This window comes from Alnus glutinosa, chromosome 7 (genome assembly GCF_958979055.1).
Source record: "Alnus glutinosa chromosome 7, dhAlnGlut1.1, whole genome shotgun sequence".
Lineage (NCBI taxonomy): Eukaryota > Viridiplantae > Streptophyta > Magnoliopsida > Fagales > Betulaceae > Alnus > Alnus glutinosa.
In genome coordinates, this window is record NC_084892.1 from 8,920,652 (window position 1) to 8,938,305 (window position 17,654).

A 17,654-nucleotide genomic window follows, 5' to 3' on the forward strand; every position below is an offset into this window, starting at 1 on the left:
CTTCTATTCCAGTACACGGATAAGCTTATTCCAGAGCAGGTATGATCTTATTCTGAGTTAGTATTGGAAGTTCTAGCTGTTTGGCAGCAGGTGTAAAATAGCCCTATTCCAGTTTACTGTATTCTGAGTTTATCTTATTCAGACTAAGGGCAAAAAAAGAACAAGAAAAATAAGAAGCTGTATGCCCTTTACTCGCAACAAGAAGAGAGCTCAATATTATTGACTTACGTCAATACGCCGTGGCCTCTAATAGCAACGTTCCACTAGACGAGGCTTCTTTTGAATCAAGAATTATGCCAAAGATTGTTGAACAACTGAGTGAATTAATAGATGATTCAATTGAAAAAATAGTCGATCAAATCGTAAACAACCAAGGGGTGAACTCCAAGTCAAGCAAAAATCAAGAGTCACCGGAAGTTTGATTGCAAAGGGGGGAAGACGCCAAGTCAAACACAAATCGAGAGTCACCAGAAGCCCAATTGTGAAGGGGGCACGAGCATGGAGCCCCATGTATGAAACTAGAATTCTTACGCTGGGATGATGGAGATCCATCAGGATGGGTCATGGAGTAGGGATGTTCAAACGGAGCGGTTATAACCGCTTTAAAATCACTAACCGCTTATAACCGCTAACCACTTTTAAAACCGGTTATAAATAACTGCTAACCGCTTAGGCGGAGGCGGTTAGCGGTTATAGGGTTTGGAAAAAGCGGTTAATAACCGCTAACCGCTTATATATATATATATATATATATATATATATATATATATATATATATATATATATATATATATATATATATATATATATATATAAAAATAAAATAAAAAATAAAAAATAAAAACCTGGGATGGCAAATGGGTAATTATTGGCGAATGCTGTGAGATGGGCGTTGTTTTGGGCATTGCTGAATGCCCAAAACGACGCCGTTTTGACAATATATATATATGCATCTTAAATCATTTAGGTTTAGGGTTTCAGTGTTTCACAACTTTCACTCTTTCAAATCCAAACTACCCATTTCATTTTGTCGTCAATGCCCAGCCTTTGCCGCCACTCGCCAGAGCCTCTCGAGTCTCGTCTCCTCTCCGCCCATCTCGTCTCCGCCGCCACTACACTGTAAGCTTCTCCACCGATTCGTGTATGTGATTTGTGGTTGTTTGAAATGCATGGAATCAGTTGTGTTTTGATTGGATGCTTTGATAGTTTGATTTTTGATTGGATAAAGATGTGTGGGTATCAGATTGGGTAGAGTTTTAAATTTTTTAACCTTTAACCTTCTCATATCATTCTGCAAGTTGCTGCTTAGCCTGCTTTGTTGCAGTACTGATATATGTATAATTTCTTCTACAATTGAAAGCTCATATATATATATATATATATATATATATATAATCTGTTTCAATACGTATATCTCTATGATCTATGATCCCAAACAGCTGGGAGGATACTGAAATGAAGTATTGAAGTATATCATCATTCACAGGAACGGAGCGATTAATGAGAAGGCCAAATAAATCTTTTTTTAAGTAGAAGTTAAAGTATATATAGCCAATTTTTAAGTAAATAAAACATAACCTAGTTTTTTATATTTTTATTATTCCCTTAAAATTAAAAATCAATAAGCAAAATTGAAAAGAAAGTTTTTTGGGAAAAAAAACAAATTAAAGGAAACAGATGTCCAAAGATTCAGAAAATGAATTTTTGTATTTTCAACAAGTATCAACCAATGTTTTGTAAGATATTGTCATATAAAATAATCTTTCGTACTAACACTTTAAAATGATTTCTTAAGCTAAAAACTAGGGGACTTGTGTGTACTGTGTACCTATAACTTGTAGTCTTGTACAACATGTTGAATCTAAACATATATATACAAATTTATGTGATGACACACTTAATAACTTCAAATAACACAAAGCCATAATCCCAACTTCTTCAAAACTGAATATCACATAGGACAAAGAAATTGATTTGCTGCACATATAAAAATTATTTGTATATAAATGTGTATATTTGAAATTGAATTTGTAATTTTTATATTCAAATATACACATTAAAGTAATCTCTTTAGTTTCCTCTTATTGTGCATAAGAATTGTTATTTGTATTTAAATGTGTATATTTGAATTAAAGTGGCAGATGGAGGATGCTAATAGTAATAGTGGTGCAATTGGTACTTCTTCGACTCCCGCGGGTAGCCCTGCCCCTGTTCTTATGGATGAGGATAGTCCTGGAACACCTTCCTCCATAAATACTCAAAACCCCTCACAATCCAAAAAACAACATGTTAATCAATCTCTTGTATGGAAGCACTTTAAAAAGGTGGAACAAATTGATAAGGAGAACCCTAAAGCTTGCTGTAATCATTGCAAGAGATTGATAGGGTGTCACCATAAAAGACAAGGCACTTCAGCTATGATGACCCACCTTACCTTTAACTGTTCAAACTCACCACTTAGAAAACCAAAAATTGCCAAAGATCAAACTTTGTTGCAGATGTCATTTAAGAAGGCGGTAGAAGGCACCCAACTAGGATATGTAAAGTATGATCCGGACCGTGTAAGACGTTTGCTTGTTCAGTATCTCATCTTATGTGAGTTGCCTTTTAGTCATGTAGAGAGTGAAGGGTTTATATTATTTGTGAATGGATTGGAACCTAAGTTCAATTTGCCTAGTCGTGTTACTATACAAAGAGATTGTTTGAAATTATATGAGGAAGAGAAGGTTCATTTGAAGGCGTTGATGAGCGGTCAAATGATTTGTCTCACTACTGATACATGGACATCCATACAAAATAGGCGGATAAAATAGAGAAAAGGGTGAGAGAGCTTTTGGATCGTTTGATTGAGCAATGTAGTAAGTTTAAGGGGATTGCGGTGTCTCAATTTAATGCGACTTCAAGAAGTGCAAATAATACTAACTTGAATGTTGATGATGATGATACAGAAAGTGCAGTAGATAAAATTCATAATCTCATCTCCCAACACCTTGAGGAAGAGAATGATTTTGAATGTAAATCGGAGGTGGATAGGTATTTGTTGGATGGGTGTGAAGCAACAATAAAGGACTTTGATGTTTTAGGTTGATGGAAGATTAATGCACCTAAATATCCTATCATTGCAGCAATAGCCCGTGATGTATTGGCTATGTCAATTTCCACTGTTGTCTCTGAGTCCGCCTTTAGCACTGGAGGACGTATATTGGATCCCTTTAGGAGTACATTGTCTCCACTTACCGTTGAGACGTTGGTTTGCACACAAAATTGGATAAGGAATACTCCAATTGACATTCGGGAGTTGGAGGAATTTGTCAAAAAGCTTTGATGAAGAAGGTAAATATTTGTAAATTAGTTGTAACTTTTCATTTGTGCAATTATTATTTTTGAAACTTACTTTTCAATTAACTAAAGCTTATTCTTTTGTAGATAGCGCTCAATCAAGGAACAAAGCATCCTTGGACTTTATCTAATATCTAGAAGGATGTTAGTATCAAATCAAAGGGTTATTGATTAATTTGATTGTAATGTTTTGGTTTTAGTTATTTGGAATTTTTTATGTCGGCTTGTATTGACCTCTAGAGCTATTTTTGTTTGTAACTTTGTATATCTTTGATTGCAGGAGTTCACCCCTGTGATAAGAGGAAGGAGGAGGAATATATTGTGGACGTAGGTGACCATCAGTGACGGTGACTATGTGGATTTGTAATTTTTGGATTTTGGATTTGTAATGTCTTGGAGTATTTGGTCATTTGGATTTGTTTGGTTTGGAATTTGGAGTATGTGCCTATGTGGTTATTTTGAATTTGTAATGTCTTGGAGTATTTGTTTATTTGGATTTGTTTGGTTTTTGAATTTGGAGTATGTGTCTATGTGGTTATTTTGGATTTGTAATGTCTTTGAGTATTTGGTTATTTGGATTTGTTTGGTTTTAGAATTTGGAGTATGTGCCTATGTGGTTATTTTGGATTTGTAATTTTTTGGTTTTGAATTTGGTTATTTTGGATTCGTAATGTCTTTGAGTATTTGGTTATTTGGATTTGTTTGGTTTTGGAATTTGGAGTATGTGGATTTGTTTGGTTTTGGAATTTAGAATATGTTTGGATTTGTAATTTTTTTGTTTTGAATTTGGTTATTTGGATTTGAAAAATTAGATTTGGACTTGGTTATGTTTGTGTTTTGGATTTGTAATTTTGTATTTTATATTTGTTAATTTTGTACCAAAGGACAAAAGGCCCAAAAAGTATTAAATTTTTTTCTTGAAAAAATTAAAATCTGTACAAAAATCGGCCCAAAACCGGTGTAAACTTGGCCCAAAACTAGTGTAAACATAGCCCAAAACCAGTCTAAATCCAGCCTAAAACCGGAATTCAAAAGCGGTTTTAAAACCGCCGGTTATTAAGACAATAACTACTAACCGGCAGTTATAAAAATAACCGCCTCCGCCTAGGCGGTTAGCGGTTGTGGTGGGTAAAATAAAATAACCGCTAGGCGGTTAGCGGTTAACGGTTTTAGCCAATAACCGCTTGTACACCCCTATCATGGAGAATGTGTGTTGATTATAAAGCATTGAATCGCATCACTATTAAGGATAAGTATTTGATTTATGTCATTGACAAGCTACTTGATGAGTTAGGTGGTGCCCAACATTTTTCTAAGTTGGATTTGCATTCCAGATACCATCAGATCCAAGTTCATGAGGATGACATCCAAAAGATAGCTTTAATGACTCATGATGGCCATTATGAGTTTTTGATAATGCATTTTGGCTTAACTAATGTGTCGTCCACCTTCCAGAGTCCGATGAATGATATTTTTCGACCATATCTCTATAAGTTTGTCTTAATCTTTTTTGATGGCATTCTTATTTACAACTCGCCTAAGGAAACTTATTTGGACCACTTGTGGCTTGTCTTTACCATCTTACGGGAGCATTTATTATTTGTTAAGAAGTCCATGTGTGGCTTTGCAAGGTCAGAAGTTGAGTATTTAGGCCATATTGTGTCGCAAGATGGCGTGGCAGCAAATACATCCAAAATTCAAACAATGATCAATTGGCCGATGCCCAAAAAAATCAAAGCCTTGCAGGGGTTCTTAGGGTTGACTAGATATTATCGTAAATTTGTACAAGATTATGGTAAGATCAGTGCGCCCTTGACGACCTTATCGAAGAATGATGCCTTTTTATGAAATAATGTTGCAGAAGAGGCCTTTGCAAGACTCAAGCGGGCTGTGACAACTACTCCCGTTCTTGCATTATCAGATTTCAACAAAATGTTTGTTCTTGAATGTGATGCGTCAGGATTGGGTATTGGAGTAGTTCTAATGCAAGAAGGTCAACTTATTGCTTTTACGAGTAAGGTATTGTCTCCTTTGCACTTAAGCTTGACTGTGTATGACAATGAGATGTTAGCTATCATCCATGCAGCAACTAAATGGATGCCTTACTTGATTGGACGGCGTTTCCAGATACATACTGATCATAGAAGCTTAAAGTACATTCTTGAGCAAAGGATTTCATCAATGGAGTAGCAAAAATAAGTTACCAAATTATTAGAGTAAGATATATTTCTGAAAATCAAAATGCCATGTTCAAACGGAAGGAAGTCCCATTCAAATGGTGCTACTTGTCACTCAATGGTGAGTAGGAAAATGGACAACTGATATTTAAATATCGGACGAGCTTGTTTGAATGGAAGAAGATTTCGTTATAACAATAAAGCATCTCTAGGTGTCGAGCTTGGATAGTATCGTCAATTGAGATGAATGGCCAATATTTTGTCATTCGAGCAAAATTGTATTTCCACGTGTCAACTTTTTCATGAAGCGACGTAACCCTGACTTGATGCAGATTTAATAATGCATTTGATCCGATGCCGTTTGAACGGTTGCATATCCCATTCAAATGCAAAAATGCAGTGTGTCAAAAAATTTGCTAAATTAAGGCAAATGGGCTTTATTTTGTCTTTTCCTTTTTTTTGAAGGGCCGTGTGAGAGAGATGGACTGTGTTTTTGAAGGAAAATAGTAGTCATGGAGTGGGAAGGAAAGTTCTAGTGAAAGAAATGAATAATTTTGAAGGGAGACTTGGAGATGAAGCTCTAAATGTATAATTTGCTTAGACCCTTTTTCTCCACTGGCATTTCCTTAAGTTTACACGTTATGAATTTAATTGTTGTTATTTTGGGATTTGTGGAGGTTAATAGGAATGAGTTTTGGAGTTTGTTTAAAGAGTGCGAGTGAGAGGTTAGGGTTTAATCGAAATATGAGATTTTTTATGTCAGAAGTCAATGGTTTGAGTATTATGCTCGGTTAGGATGGAGTGTACGAAGCATATGAAGTTATGGAAAAAAAAAATTGGGAATTGGAGTAGTTTTACAGTGAATATACTCAAAGCTGAGTATTCTCGTTCGAACGAAATAGGTCTCGAAACATGGATAAACTAGGGAGCTTTGATTGCAACGTGATTACACCTCGTTTGAACGGAATGAACCACATGGTGCTTCCTTCAAACAATATTCGCAAGACATTTGAATAAGGCTTTTAGGGTTGCGAAAAAACTACAATTTTCAAGGGGAAAATGACCATTAGGAGTTCAGGAGGTGTTTAGGGTGTTCAAGGGGAAATAGATTCTAACAAATAGACATAACATGATGCAGACGAAACTTGATTACAGAGCAGAAATAGCTAAGCGAGGAATATTAACAAAAGTTGCAAATAAATTTTATGACCAACGGTGTTAAGCTACGCTTTCATGTGTAATAGGTAAAATCTCCAAACCAACAATAGTAAATTATGTTTTACTTTTACATGTATATATTTAAATTTGATTAAAATGATTCATTGTAAACTGTTTTACTTTATATACATAAGTAAATAGATTGTGTTGGTACAGTTTCTGGATGGCAACGTATCAACTCCTGATTGGTTATGCAAGAGTCCAGGTGTAAAGATCTGGAAAACAACAAAGGCACACCGGAGGTTGTCCGGGGGAGCCTCCTCCGATGATTAAGTTAGTGAGGGTATTGATGAGAGAGAGAGAGTAAATGCGCTTTTTTTTTTTTTTTAGGCATACCTGTCTTCCTGCTTATTTATAGTTCTCTTTTTTCTTCACTCGTGCATAAGATATCCTCAAACCATCGCATTAATGATCAGTCAGCGTGGGCAATGATGTACACGGTGACTTGACATGATGTCAAGACACTTGGTATGACGTTTTGGGCGCAGGTAAGCTGCTTGACCCCGGCAGCATGTTAGGTATTTAATCTGATTTGACCTTCTTAATATGAAAATCAATAAATGCTGAAGATACTAATAAATGCGAGAAATCTTCCGTCTTGGACTCCTCATTCCTAAAGAAGGTGAATGTATCTTACCTTCTTCTACACCTGAACGTCCTCGATTTAGCTTCACTGATCCCGTTGTCGAGATCAAGCTCAGGCGAATAAGGGTTGGTTCGCCATCCAAGTGTGCATGGGTACGTCATGTAGTACTTAGCCAGGTGACTCGTCATGACCGGTAGACCTGGTTAAGCCCAACTCGCCTATGAGTCTATTCGGGCTTTGGGGATAATAATTTCCCAAGAGATTGTATGCATGGTTTCATTTGTGATAGAAGTCCCATCCTTTACGTAATTTCGTGTATAATATCGTATGTCAAGAACGTGATTTACAAAATGTTTGAGAACAATAATTTTAAAGAAATGATATCATGTACATTGGGATAACGAGGTGTGAAATTGGTGTATGTCTGAACGGATAAGTAAGTAATTAAGTAAAGATGATACAATAAATTAGCCGGTTGTGACGTTGTCACATCTTATCGTTTTACTTTTTTTTTTTTTAAATAAAAAATTACGAGATTAAAGCTTTTACATCATAAAGTATAAAGTTTTGTAAAATCATATCCACATGTTATCATTATACTAAAAGGACATGTATATTAGATCTGTTTCTGCATATCCAATAGTTTTTTTTTAAAAAAAAAAAAATTATTAAAATTATATAAAAATTAAAAATATATCATATTTCTTTAAAAAAAAAACAGGTTGCTTCTTTAATGACACATTACGCCGACTCAACTGATTTTTTTGTTTTTCCTCAAAGCGCCGACTCAACCGATTTATAAGTAACGTATAGCTACCGACTACCGTCTAAAGTAATCTCTACACAACATGTCATTCCCGTCGGAATCGGTCAAGACTCAAGAGTATTACGTTAGTGAGATTATACAATTCAAATTGTATTCCAACTTGACAAGAAGTATAAAAATTCGTATTTAGCCGGAAAGCATCAACATCATGAGGGAAAAAGGAAAATGACCACCACCTTTCAATCAAAATCATCAAAACATAGAGACAAGACGCACTGAACCAGCCGGTGAATGTGAATAAAGTGGATTGATGATATTTTGTACAATAATTTTAATTTGAAATGTTTATTTTAAGAGTTTATGTTATTTAATAGTCCTTGTCATAATACAATTAGAAAGCTGTGTGAAAGTCAAAATCAATTTTTGAATCAACATGATTTATAAAATAATAAAAATTAATAATTAAATTTTACTGTCATATTATCCTAATTATATGACAGTCATATTACAATATACAAAATATCATTTATCTTATTTTAAATGAAGGGTCCAGAATTTGAATATTATGAAAGTAAGTTAAAAAAAAATAAAAATAAAAATGCTACACATATTTCTAAATGCACACTTCTTGACGTGGTACTAAAAATCATCGTTAGTTTTTTAATGAATTACTATTGAATTTTAAATTCAATTATAACTCTTAAAGCCATGTCAAAAAATGTGAAAGTTTTATGGGACATACCTTATGTAGGTTATGTTTTCATGTGCAAGAATCGATTGATCATCTTTTTTTCTAATGTGGTTTCCGCCGTTGTATTTGGCGAAACCTTATGGCGGATTGCTTTAGTCCTAGTCCTATTGTTAGTTGGGATGATATTGTGTTGTGGGCTTGTAGTCTTAAGGGTAAGGGGCTGCACACCACTCTTTGTAAGCTTGGTTTGGCTGCAGCTGTTTACCACATTTGGAGGTTGCGAAATGAGCTTTGTTTTGGAAATTCCTCCTTGACAGAGGAAGCCTTGGTTGCTCGGATCAAATGGGATATTAGACTAAGGTGTTGATCCAAAAATTCAAGAGATCTCCTTTTGATAAGCAGCTTTCGGCTTTATGGATGTTGTAGTCTTGCTGTAGTTTGACTCAGTTGGTGCTTTTTTTTTTTGGCTATTTTGATGTAAGGTGTTTTGTGGGACTTCTTTTTTTTGAGGTATAATTGTTTTGTGTTTGGTTATAAAAGTTTTGATTCATCCAAAAAAAAAATATTAAAAAAAAAAAATGTGAAAGTGTAATTAGAAATGTGTGTAGCATTTTTTATAAATAAAAGAAAGAAAATGTATTGTCTTATTTTAATCCTTAAATATTACATATTTTTATAGGCACGGAAAACGTCAAGAGAAAACGACTGTTGCTGGATAAGGCAAAGAGCAAATCGAAATGCGGAAAGTTGACAATGGCAACTCTGAAAAATACTCTTCCAGATTTCATTCTCATATATATTTATGGTTTATTACGTAAATTTACCGTTAAATTTATGAGATTATTCTTAAATTTTATATATTTAATAATAGACTTTTAAAATGTATATATTAAAAATATGCTAGATAATGACATTAAATATATCTCTTTCATAAAACGAATTTGTACTTACAAAATTTTACAATTATTATATAACTGGATAACATGTATTTTTAAAAAAATATGTAAAAAACAATTTATTAAATCTTATAAAAGGACACGTATCATTTTAGCTAATTTCTAACGATATTATCTTTTAAGCTTAAAATAAATAAATAAACAAATTGTCGAGGAAATCGCGGATTGTTATGGTTCAAACACTCCCTGGTTACGCGCTTACAACCTTGCCCAGTTGCCCCCAAAGAAATCTGAAACCGCGTACCGTTGTTCTCATTGATTGGCAGCAATATTCACAATTGCAACAGCAGGTTTTGTTGAGAAATTTGAGGAAGGAATTTTTCTCATCAACCAAACGGAAAAAAGTGAGCTAAAGATCCGTATTTTTTAAGGGGTTGGGAAGGTGAATTAAGGTTGTGGGGGTGCTGAGGAGAAAATGAAATTCGGGGAGATTTTTACGGAGTACCTGCACGGTGACCAGGAGTGGTTCTTGGAGAAATGTTCCCATGTCGAGTATAAGCGCCTCAAGAAAGTCCTAAAGAGCTGTCGGAGTTGCAAAGCCTTCGGTGATTCTTGGAATTCTGAATGTCAATGTGAATCTTGCCCACGTAAGGTTTTTTTTTGTCTAAATTTTTCTTTTCTTTTTTTTTGGGGGGGGGAGTTATTGGTACTGATTATAGTTTATCCTCTAGATATTGACATTGTTCGATTTTTGGGGTCGTTAATTGTTGAAAAATGTTGGGAAATTACAGTGAAAAAGTGCTGATTAGTAAAGCAAACGACAGCAAAAACTTTCAATTTTGTGTTAAATTTTGTTGATGCGGATTTTTTACGGTGAGACTGAATGAGGGCGCCTGCAAAAAATGAAAAGACCACCGGAGCGGGGAAATCTCCGGTGGTTAAGTCAAACAATTTGCTCCGAAGAAACCTCAATAGAATTTCAAGGTTTTTTGTGTCACACCTTCATTGGAGTTTGGGACCCTTAGATTTTGAAGGCGTATCCTAGATGGTATTTCCTGATTTTTCACCCTCTTAATGGGTACACAGCTATGTAACAACTATCTAATGGTCTGAAATCTTGAGATTTTATGGCTATTTAATTGAGTTGAGGTGAAGTTAAACAATTTGCTCCGAAGAAACCTCAATAGAATTTCAAGGTTTTTTGTGTCATACCTTCATTGGAGTTTGTTTGAATAATTTTAGACGTCATACTCATGCCTTTCTTGTGTCCCTCTAATAATGATGTAACTTTTAAAATCACTATTTTATCAAAATTCAATAATGACCAATCACAAGTTCAATAGTGATTTTAAAAGCCACATTATTATTATAGAGACACAAGAGAAACATGGGTATGACGTCTAGAATTATTCGGTGCACAACTATGTAACAACTATCTAATGGTCTAAAATCTTGAAATTTTATGGCTATTTAATTGAGTTGACCTTGTTCATTTATTTCCATATCAGTTATTCCCCATTCCTGAGTTTGACGTGCCTAATGCTAGTCTGACTATGGGAATCCATTTGTCTTGGGCATGGTAGTCAGACGACTAGTTTTTCACTTTGCATCTTTGAGTTTTGGTTTTGGCTAGGTTTCTAGGGAATTTTCTATATTTGCGTATTTGGATCAAATCGACCAGGTATCAATGACTAACAAATTTCTGGGTTTCTGAAAAAAATCTTTAGTATACTTCCCGTTGGTCAGCTTAGACATGGTTGAGCACCTCCTTATATTAGACAAACCTTCTGTGGAAAATTTCTTAGTGTGCATCTTCATCCGAGTTGTTAATTTCTGCACAAGTGTATCTGAAAGGCAAAGGAAGAGGAATGTTTGTTGATACCTTTTGAGAAGATGTACGATTATTCCAGGCCCATTGGCTATTCAGGTGGCATTCCAGCATAAAGCTTTATCATGCCTGTTTTGTTAGGCTTTAGTTGCTAAAAGATTTTAAAGTTTGATGTTTGCCGCACAACCGTTTTTGTCGTGCAGTGATTGATTTTGCTTATATGACATACTCTAAGCTCATTATTTACTTATTTAATAGTTTGTAGTCCCTCTTTTGAAGCTTTGTGCATTCTGCAGTGTGTGATCAGAAGTTCTTTTCTGAGTTGACAAAGGAAGCTTCAGAAATAGCTGGTTGCTTTAGTTCAAGAGTTAGGCATCTCCTTCATCTTCATGTTGCTACTGGAATGCAGAGATATTTATTGTTCTTGCGTCATTGCTTCAAGAATGATCAACAAGCCATGGTACTAGAAGGACAAATGTTGGTTGAATATGTTGCAATGAATGCAATTGCAATCAGAAAAATCCTTAAGAAATATGATAAAGTATGCACAAGAACTCACTATCCTTGCTAATTTGCTTGATATTCCTCTGTATCAACAAGTGATTTTTGGTGTTTTGGATCTTCTATTTTTAGGTTCATAGCTCTGTAAATGGGAAGAATTTTAAGTCGAAGTTGCGGGCTGAACACATTGAGCTTTTGCAATCACCTTGGCTTATAGAATTGGGTGCTTTTTATTTGAATTTTAAGGGATCAAATGATGGAGAGCTTAATGAGTTTTCTGGTCAGTTTTCTTGTGATTTTGGTGCAACCCAGCCTGTAATGACATTGATGCTTCCGCATTCTATAAAGCTAGAATATGATCTGACTTGTGCCATTTGCTTGGTAAGATCTTACTTTCAGTTGAATTCCTGAGGAAATAAATTTTGCATTTTGTATGTGTTCTCGTATGTGTATTTAATAATGCTCTCACAGGATACTGTCTTTAATCCATATGCTTTGAGTTGCGGTCATCTGTTTTGCAAGTCATGTGCTTGCTCATCTGCTTCTGTGTTGATCTTCCAAGGCCTTAAAGCTGCAAGTCCGGAATCAAAGTGCCCAATTTGCAGAGAGGTTTGTATTTAGTGCTTGGAAGAATTAGGAAGAATTAATTGATATCCAAAAGGCCCTTTCTGTGACATTTTACAGACTATTCATTTCATTTTATTTTGCTAGGCAGTAAAAAATTAAATTTGAAAGTTTTAATTAGGAAACAAAATACAATTAAGAGGTTCTTCGAGGCATGGTGCAAGTTTTGGAGAAACATGATATAGACATGATTCACCTTATTATACAAATTGGTATAGCCTTGTGCTTTAACTTTTTTATGACCTTCTGCCCCCTTTTAATCATCAGATACTTCTCTACGTAATATTATGACTCTTATTTTTCAAATGTATAGCTCTAGCAAGGGATCAAGGTCTCAAAGCACACGATGAATAACCTACAAAACTTATAGAAGCTCTGTCCAAATTGGACTAGCCAATTTTGCATTCAGTGGAGGATTTTCATCAACGGTACAAATTCATATTCGGCAATAAGACATGTTCCCTTCTACTGGGATGTATTACATAAAATACCATATTTTATAATTTTTCCAGAGTTTATCTTCTATAGCAAACTAGTTGAGAGGTTTTATGTTGGCAGTAATAAACTATTCAATTTCTCTTGCCCACTTGAACAAAACCAAAGATTCTTATTAACCTGAAATTATTTTGCCGTTAGCGTCTCTCATGGGTCATGGGTTATTGTTATAAGCACATTATGTATATTTCAAAAGAATGAAATTTTATGTTATTTACTTGATCCAAACTTTTTATCTTTCCTGGTACAGGTTGGAGTATATACAAAAGCAGTGCGTATGGTAGAATTGCATCTACTCTTGAAAAGAAGGTGAAGAGTTATAAAATCTCATTTTTACTTGATAAATGATATAAATACATCTTATACAAATCTAATTTTCAAATCCACTATTGGGTCCCACAAATTCCATGGTGAATTTGAAACTTGATTGTTTGGAGATGTGTCGGGACGTATATATATATCATTTCTCTTCTTATGAGGAAAATTCACAATTACTGACCCCTAAAACTTCTTACAGGTGCAAAGACTATTGGAAGGAGAGGTTAGCTGAAGAACGTGCTGAGATGTTGAAGCAAACTAAGGAGTTTTGGGATTCGCAGACTATATATGCCCTTGGGTATTGCTAAAGTGGTTCTGTTCTTCTGATAAAATCAGAAAATATAGTACTAAACAACTGGATTGGATTTGGTGATGCCTTGGAGTATCTTTGGTCATATTTACTTGAATGTCTTGTACAGTGTACACTAGACTTCAATTCTCTTACTGTTACCAAATGACGAAAAATTAAAATGTAATTTTGTCGTTGTCATTAAGAGTTATATGCAATAAAAACTTAATATGAACGAAGTTTTCTTAGTTCATTTTAAAGAAATATGCTTGTATGATTACCATGCCATATGCCATGATCAATGATTCGATTCAATATGCCCTTGTAGATTTTGGTGGTTAACATGTGCAGGCATTAATTCATTCATTCATACCGTTATTAAATCCAGCTCTAGATAACAGCAGCAGAAACAGAATAAATTCTTGACTTAATGCTAATTAATTAATTCATCATACCATTATTAAAACCAGCAGGAAACAGAATAACTTCGATAAACCTGATGCTTCCTTAGAATACTCGAAAAGTAATGGTACATTAGCAAAGGCATTATGAAGGAATGTAACTGAAAGTGAGATATTATGGTCATTATGTACATCAGACAAACGATAGCTACTAGTCCCACACATGACCATCAAAGAATGACGTTAACAAGAAACAAAAATGCCTACTAAACCTAAACTAAGACCTTTGGCTAGATGTGTTATAACTAAAACAAGTAGAGAAAACATGAGATATATCTACATCTACTTCAAGAGTCCCGAATATCATCAAGTGATGATCAGTCTCACGCACAAGTTTCTTGTCCCTTTTGTCTTTCGATTCTAGCCTTTCTAGGTGTTTTGATTTGTCTTGGTTCTAATGACTCTGAAGTTGAACAGAATCAACGAACAGACATCAAAGTACGAACTCTTTTCTCTCTCTCCACCTTCTTAGCAATGGGTGTTCTCTTTAGTCTCTGCAATTCCTTCATCACCTCTTTCTCAACTATGTCAATTTTATTCAAGAGTTTCTTCTGTGGTGTGAGAAACTCTGTTTCTTTAGCATTTTGATTAGCTACTTCAAGCAAGATCTTTGGAACTTTGCTAACAGCAGGTGTTCGAGGCTTGGTAGCTACAGTTGAGCTTGGAGAGATCAAAGAGAGATCGTGCTCGAGTTGAGCACCTGACACTAGTACAGAAGGATCAAGAATTCTTTGGTCCTCAGGAACAGGACTCTCAATTTGTTGGCCTTCGACATCTCCCAACCGAGTTCTTCTCCTTTCAATTGCCTAAGAATAGAGTATATCAAGAACTAAGTTTATCAGTTACCTATAAAACATCTTCAAACAACTACCAAATGCAAAAATGTAATTATCAAAAAGGAAATGAATCCCAATTAAGATCACGCTTCAATACAAAAAGACCAATCTTGTTGCTTCAAAAAGTTGAGAATGGTTATAGATAGCAGAAAACTTAGTTAATTCTATTAACAAGAATATAAGAGCAGCAAGTGAGTTTGATCAACACTGTTGACAAATTTATTTATTTTTTCGACCTAATTTCATAGGGAAATATAGCTAAACAAAATACAAGTGAACAATATTAACATCTATTGGCATGAACAACATTCAACTAATCATAAAATATGATTGAAGGACAAACTCCAGCATATATGCAAAGAATGACCTTGATGGTGAAACGATCCACCAATTTGATCCCAAATGTAAAACATTCATTATGTTAGGAATCACCTAAGGCAAGCGACAATAAAGGAAAGCAAATATGCATGGCAGGTATTCAACATGGAAGGCAGCAATCCTCAAAAAACCAGTTTCCATCAATAAAATGCCAAACGGCTACTTTCCCCACATAAGGCAATCCCTAGGTGAGACAATAAGAATGAATTGTATTTCCTTGTACAACCCCAATTGTTTCCCTATAAATGTACCCCTAAAGTGCAATAACAATTCAGTTCTCATATTTTTATTTCTAACTTCCCGTTCGATCTCTATCACATTAGGAGTGAGAAGGTTGAGTTTTATTTGGGATATGGGGCAGGAGTGAGCGTTGGATTATATGCCTAAGAATAAAAACACAACTGAATAAAAAACAAATCCCAAACATAATTAACTATATACCAATTTTTCATTAATAAAGAACACTGACATGCTAATATATTATTTCAGATACACGCATAATACAAACTCTCAAAAGAAACACTCCATTATCAAGAGCAGAGAAACTAACATAAATCAAGAGCAGAAGCGTTGAAATCGGATTTGTCACAAACGCATCAATAACAAAGATATCAGAGAGAGAGAGAGAGAATAATAAGAATAAGAAATTAAAAATCACCTAATTATCGTTAAAAGAAAACAGAATTTGCTTTGTACCGAACAGAGAAACTAACATAATTGCTGATTCAAAAACTAAATTCAACTAAACTTGACTTTATCACTATTTTCTTGAAATCGTAGCCCAAAACATCATCACAACCAAAATTGGAAACAATAAATTAGAGTAACAATTTAAGAACAGTGACAATTATAGAACTGAAAGCAGCTGAACTTAGCTCCTATTCCTCAAAATTCATGGCACCCGAAACATAAAAATAAAAACCGAGGGAAAAAGGCACATCTCAACATGCAAGATTCATCATAAAAACCCATATAATATTCCTACTTCATTGATCAAAGGCAAGAAGACTCGTATACCACAAAACAACGATTAACCCATGAATATCTAAAAAAAGTCTCTGATTTTTTTGACATGTCCACACAAGAGGGGGAGGGAAAAAAAAACAAAAAAGTCTCTGATTTAACTAAATAACTCAATCCCCCCCCCCCCAAAAAAAAAAAAACAGAGAATCAAAAGGCTGATGAAAAAGTTGCATCATTACCCGCACAACCCAAGTGATATCTTGAAGAGGGACTCTCGGGTACCAAGAAGGTAACACACTGCCCCTGGGCCTGTCCCGACCCGATCCCCGATAGGTACTTGGAGTGTTCTCCCGACCCGTATCCGGAGACCCGTATAGAACCCGTCTACCCACACTTCTTGGAGTTCCGAATCCGCCTCTTCCGAACCCACCACCTCGTGTCGTACCCAAAGCCGTTTGTCCACGTGTCGCTGGCGTTGTAGCAGCCGTCACCCGCCTGATCGGGATTTCGAACAAGTTCGGACCCGTTTCCTGGTCCGCCAGAATAAATCCTGTACCAGGCACTCTCCGGCGAACGAACACGGCCGCATAGTCCACCGGCCTCGACAGCCTGTCCCTGGATTCCGGCATTGTCAAACTACAACTGAAACACCAAAAACAAAAAACAAAGAAACAAAGAACGAATTAGATTAAAACGTGCAAAGAAAGAAAAGTAGGGACGCGCATTTCCCAGGAAAATGAGATTTCCCGAAAAACTAGATTTCGGCAAGAACATGAAAACGTGATTCAAGCGGCGGCCCAAGTTCGTGGTTTCCAGCACGAATCGATCTGAGAAAGATAATGCGAATTTACCTTGAGATTTCTTTGCTAGGGTTTCTTCTTGAAGGTATAAAAAGAGGAAGAAGAGGAGGTCCTTCGATTGAGAGAGTCGAAATTGGCAAATTTTTCAAAAGGATTAATGGGCGCTATTATAGAAAACTAGTCCATGGGTGAAAATTTTATTGACACGTGTCCGATCATCTTTGGCTGCTTCAAATTTCGAATTTGCCCCAAGAGCGGGATAGGAAGTCGTTTGTAAAACGAAATGGCAACATTGCCCCTGAAATGGGAAACATTGACAACCCAGTCTTTTTTTTTTCTTCTTTGTATATAAATATAATAATTTTTTTTTTTTTTTATTGTAATGGACACTTGTTGGCCTCCTATTGGATGTGACGTGGTTGACTAATTGAATCTTTTAATTTGGTGGATGAAAAATGTGTTCAGAGGCTAATTTGTAATTATAGTTT

At 35.2% G+C, this 17,654-nt stretch overlaps 2 protein-coding genes across 3 annotated transcripts; one reads left to right on the plus strand and one right to left on the minus strand.

Annotated features, from left to right (window-relative positions):
* The first annotated feature begins 9,878 nt into the window (after positions 1-9,878).
* Positions 9,879-13,967, plus strand: LOC133872292 (probable E3 ubiquitin-protein ligase BAH1-like). Of its 2 annotated transcripts, XR_009901000.1 has the most exons (7): positions 9,879-10,320; positions 11,798-12,042; positions 12,135-12,383; positions 12,474-12,611; positions 12,940-13,054; positions 13,372-13,430; positions 13,639-13,718. XR_009901000.1 is itself a non-coding variant. In XM_062309770.1 (6 exons), exons 1-6 carry the CDS (start codon positions 10,149-10,151, stop codon positions 13,745-13,747), a joined length of 972 nt encoding a protein of 323 aa, XP_062165754.1. In that variant the 5' UTR covers positions 9,879-10,148; the 3' UTR covers positions 13,748-13,967. The 2 variants fall into 2 exon arrangements, 1 of the variants encoding a protein (XP_062165754.1); XM_062309770.1 differs by lacking the exon at positions 12,940-13,054 and having other exon boundaries at positions 13,639-13,967.
* A 235-nt stretch (positions 13,968-14,202) lies between these two features.
* LOC133874015 (protein POLYCHOME-like) lies at positions 14,203-17,237 on the minus strand. The gene is made up of 3 exons (XM_062311843.1): positions 17,218-17,237; positions 16,606-17,008; positions 14,203-14,995 (listed from the first exon to the last, which is right to left on the minus strand). Exons 2-3 carry the CDS (start codon positions 16,993-16,995, stop codon positions 14,609-14,611), a joined length of 777 nt encoding a protein of 258 aa, XP_062167827.1. The 5' UTR covers positions 16,996-17,008; positions 17,218-17,237; the 3' UTR covers positions 14,203-14,608.
* Positions 17,238-17,654: the final 417 nt, after the last annotated feature.

What these genes read in the sequence shown, in the direction of transcription:
- LOC133872292 (XM_062309770.1), top strand. Translation starts at nt 10,149, where the DNA reads ATGAAATTCGGGGAGATTTTTACGGAGTACCTGCACGGTGACCAGGAG. An exon ending in TCAATGTGAATCTTGCCCAC is followed by an intron (nt 10,321 to 11,797) that starts GTAAGGTTTTTT and finishes TGCATTCTGCAG; the next exon opens with TGTGTGATCAGAAGTTCTTT. An exon ending in TGACTTGTGCCATTTGCTTG is followed by an intron (nt 12,384 to 12,473) that starts GTAAGATCTTAC and finishes ATGCTCTCACAG; the next exon opens with GATACTGTCTTTAATCCATA.
- LOC133874015 (XM_062311843.1), bottom strand. Translation starts at nt 16,995, where the DNA reads ATGCCGGAATCCAGGGACAGGCTGTCGAGGCCGGTGGACTATGCGGCC. An exon ending in ATATCACTTGGGTTGTGCGG is followed by an intron (nt 14,996 to 16,605) that starts GTAATGATGCAA and finishes CTCTATTCTTAG; the next exon opens with GCAATTGAAAGGAGAAGAAC.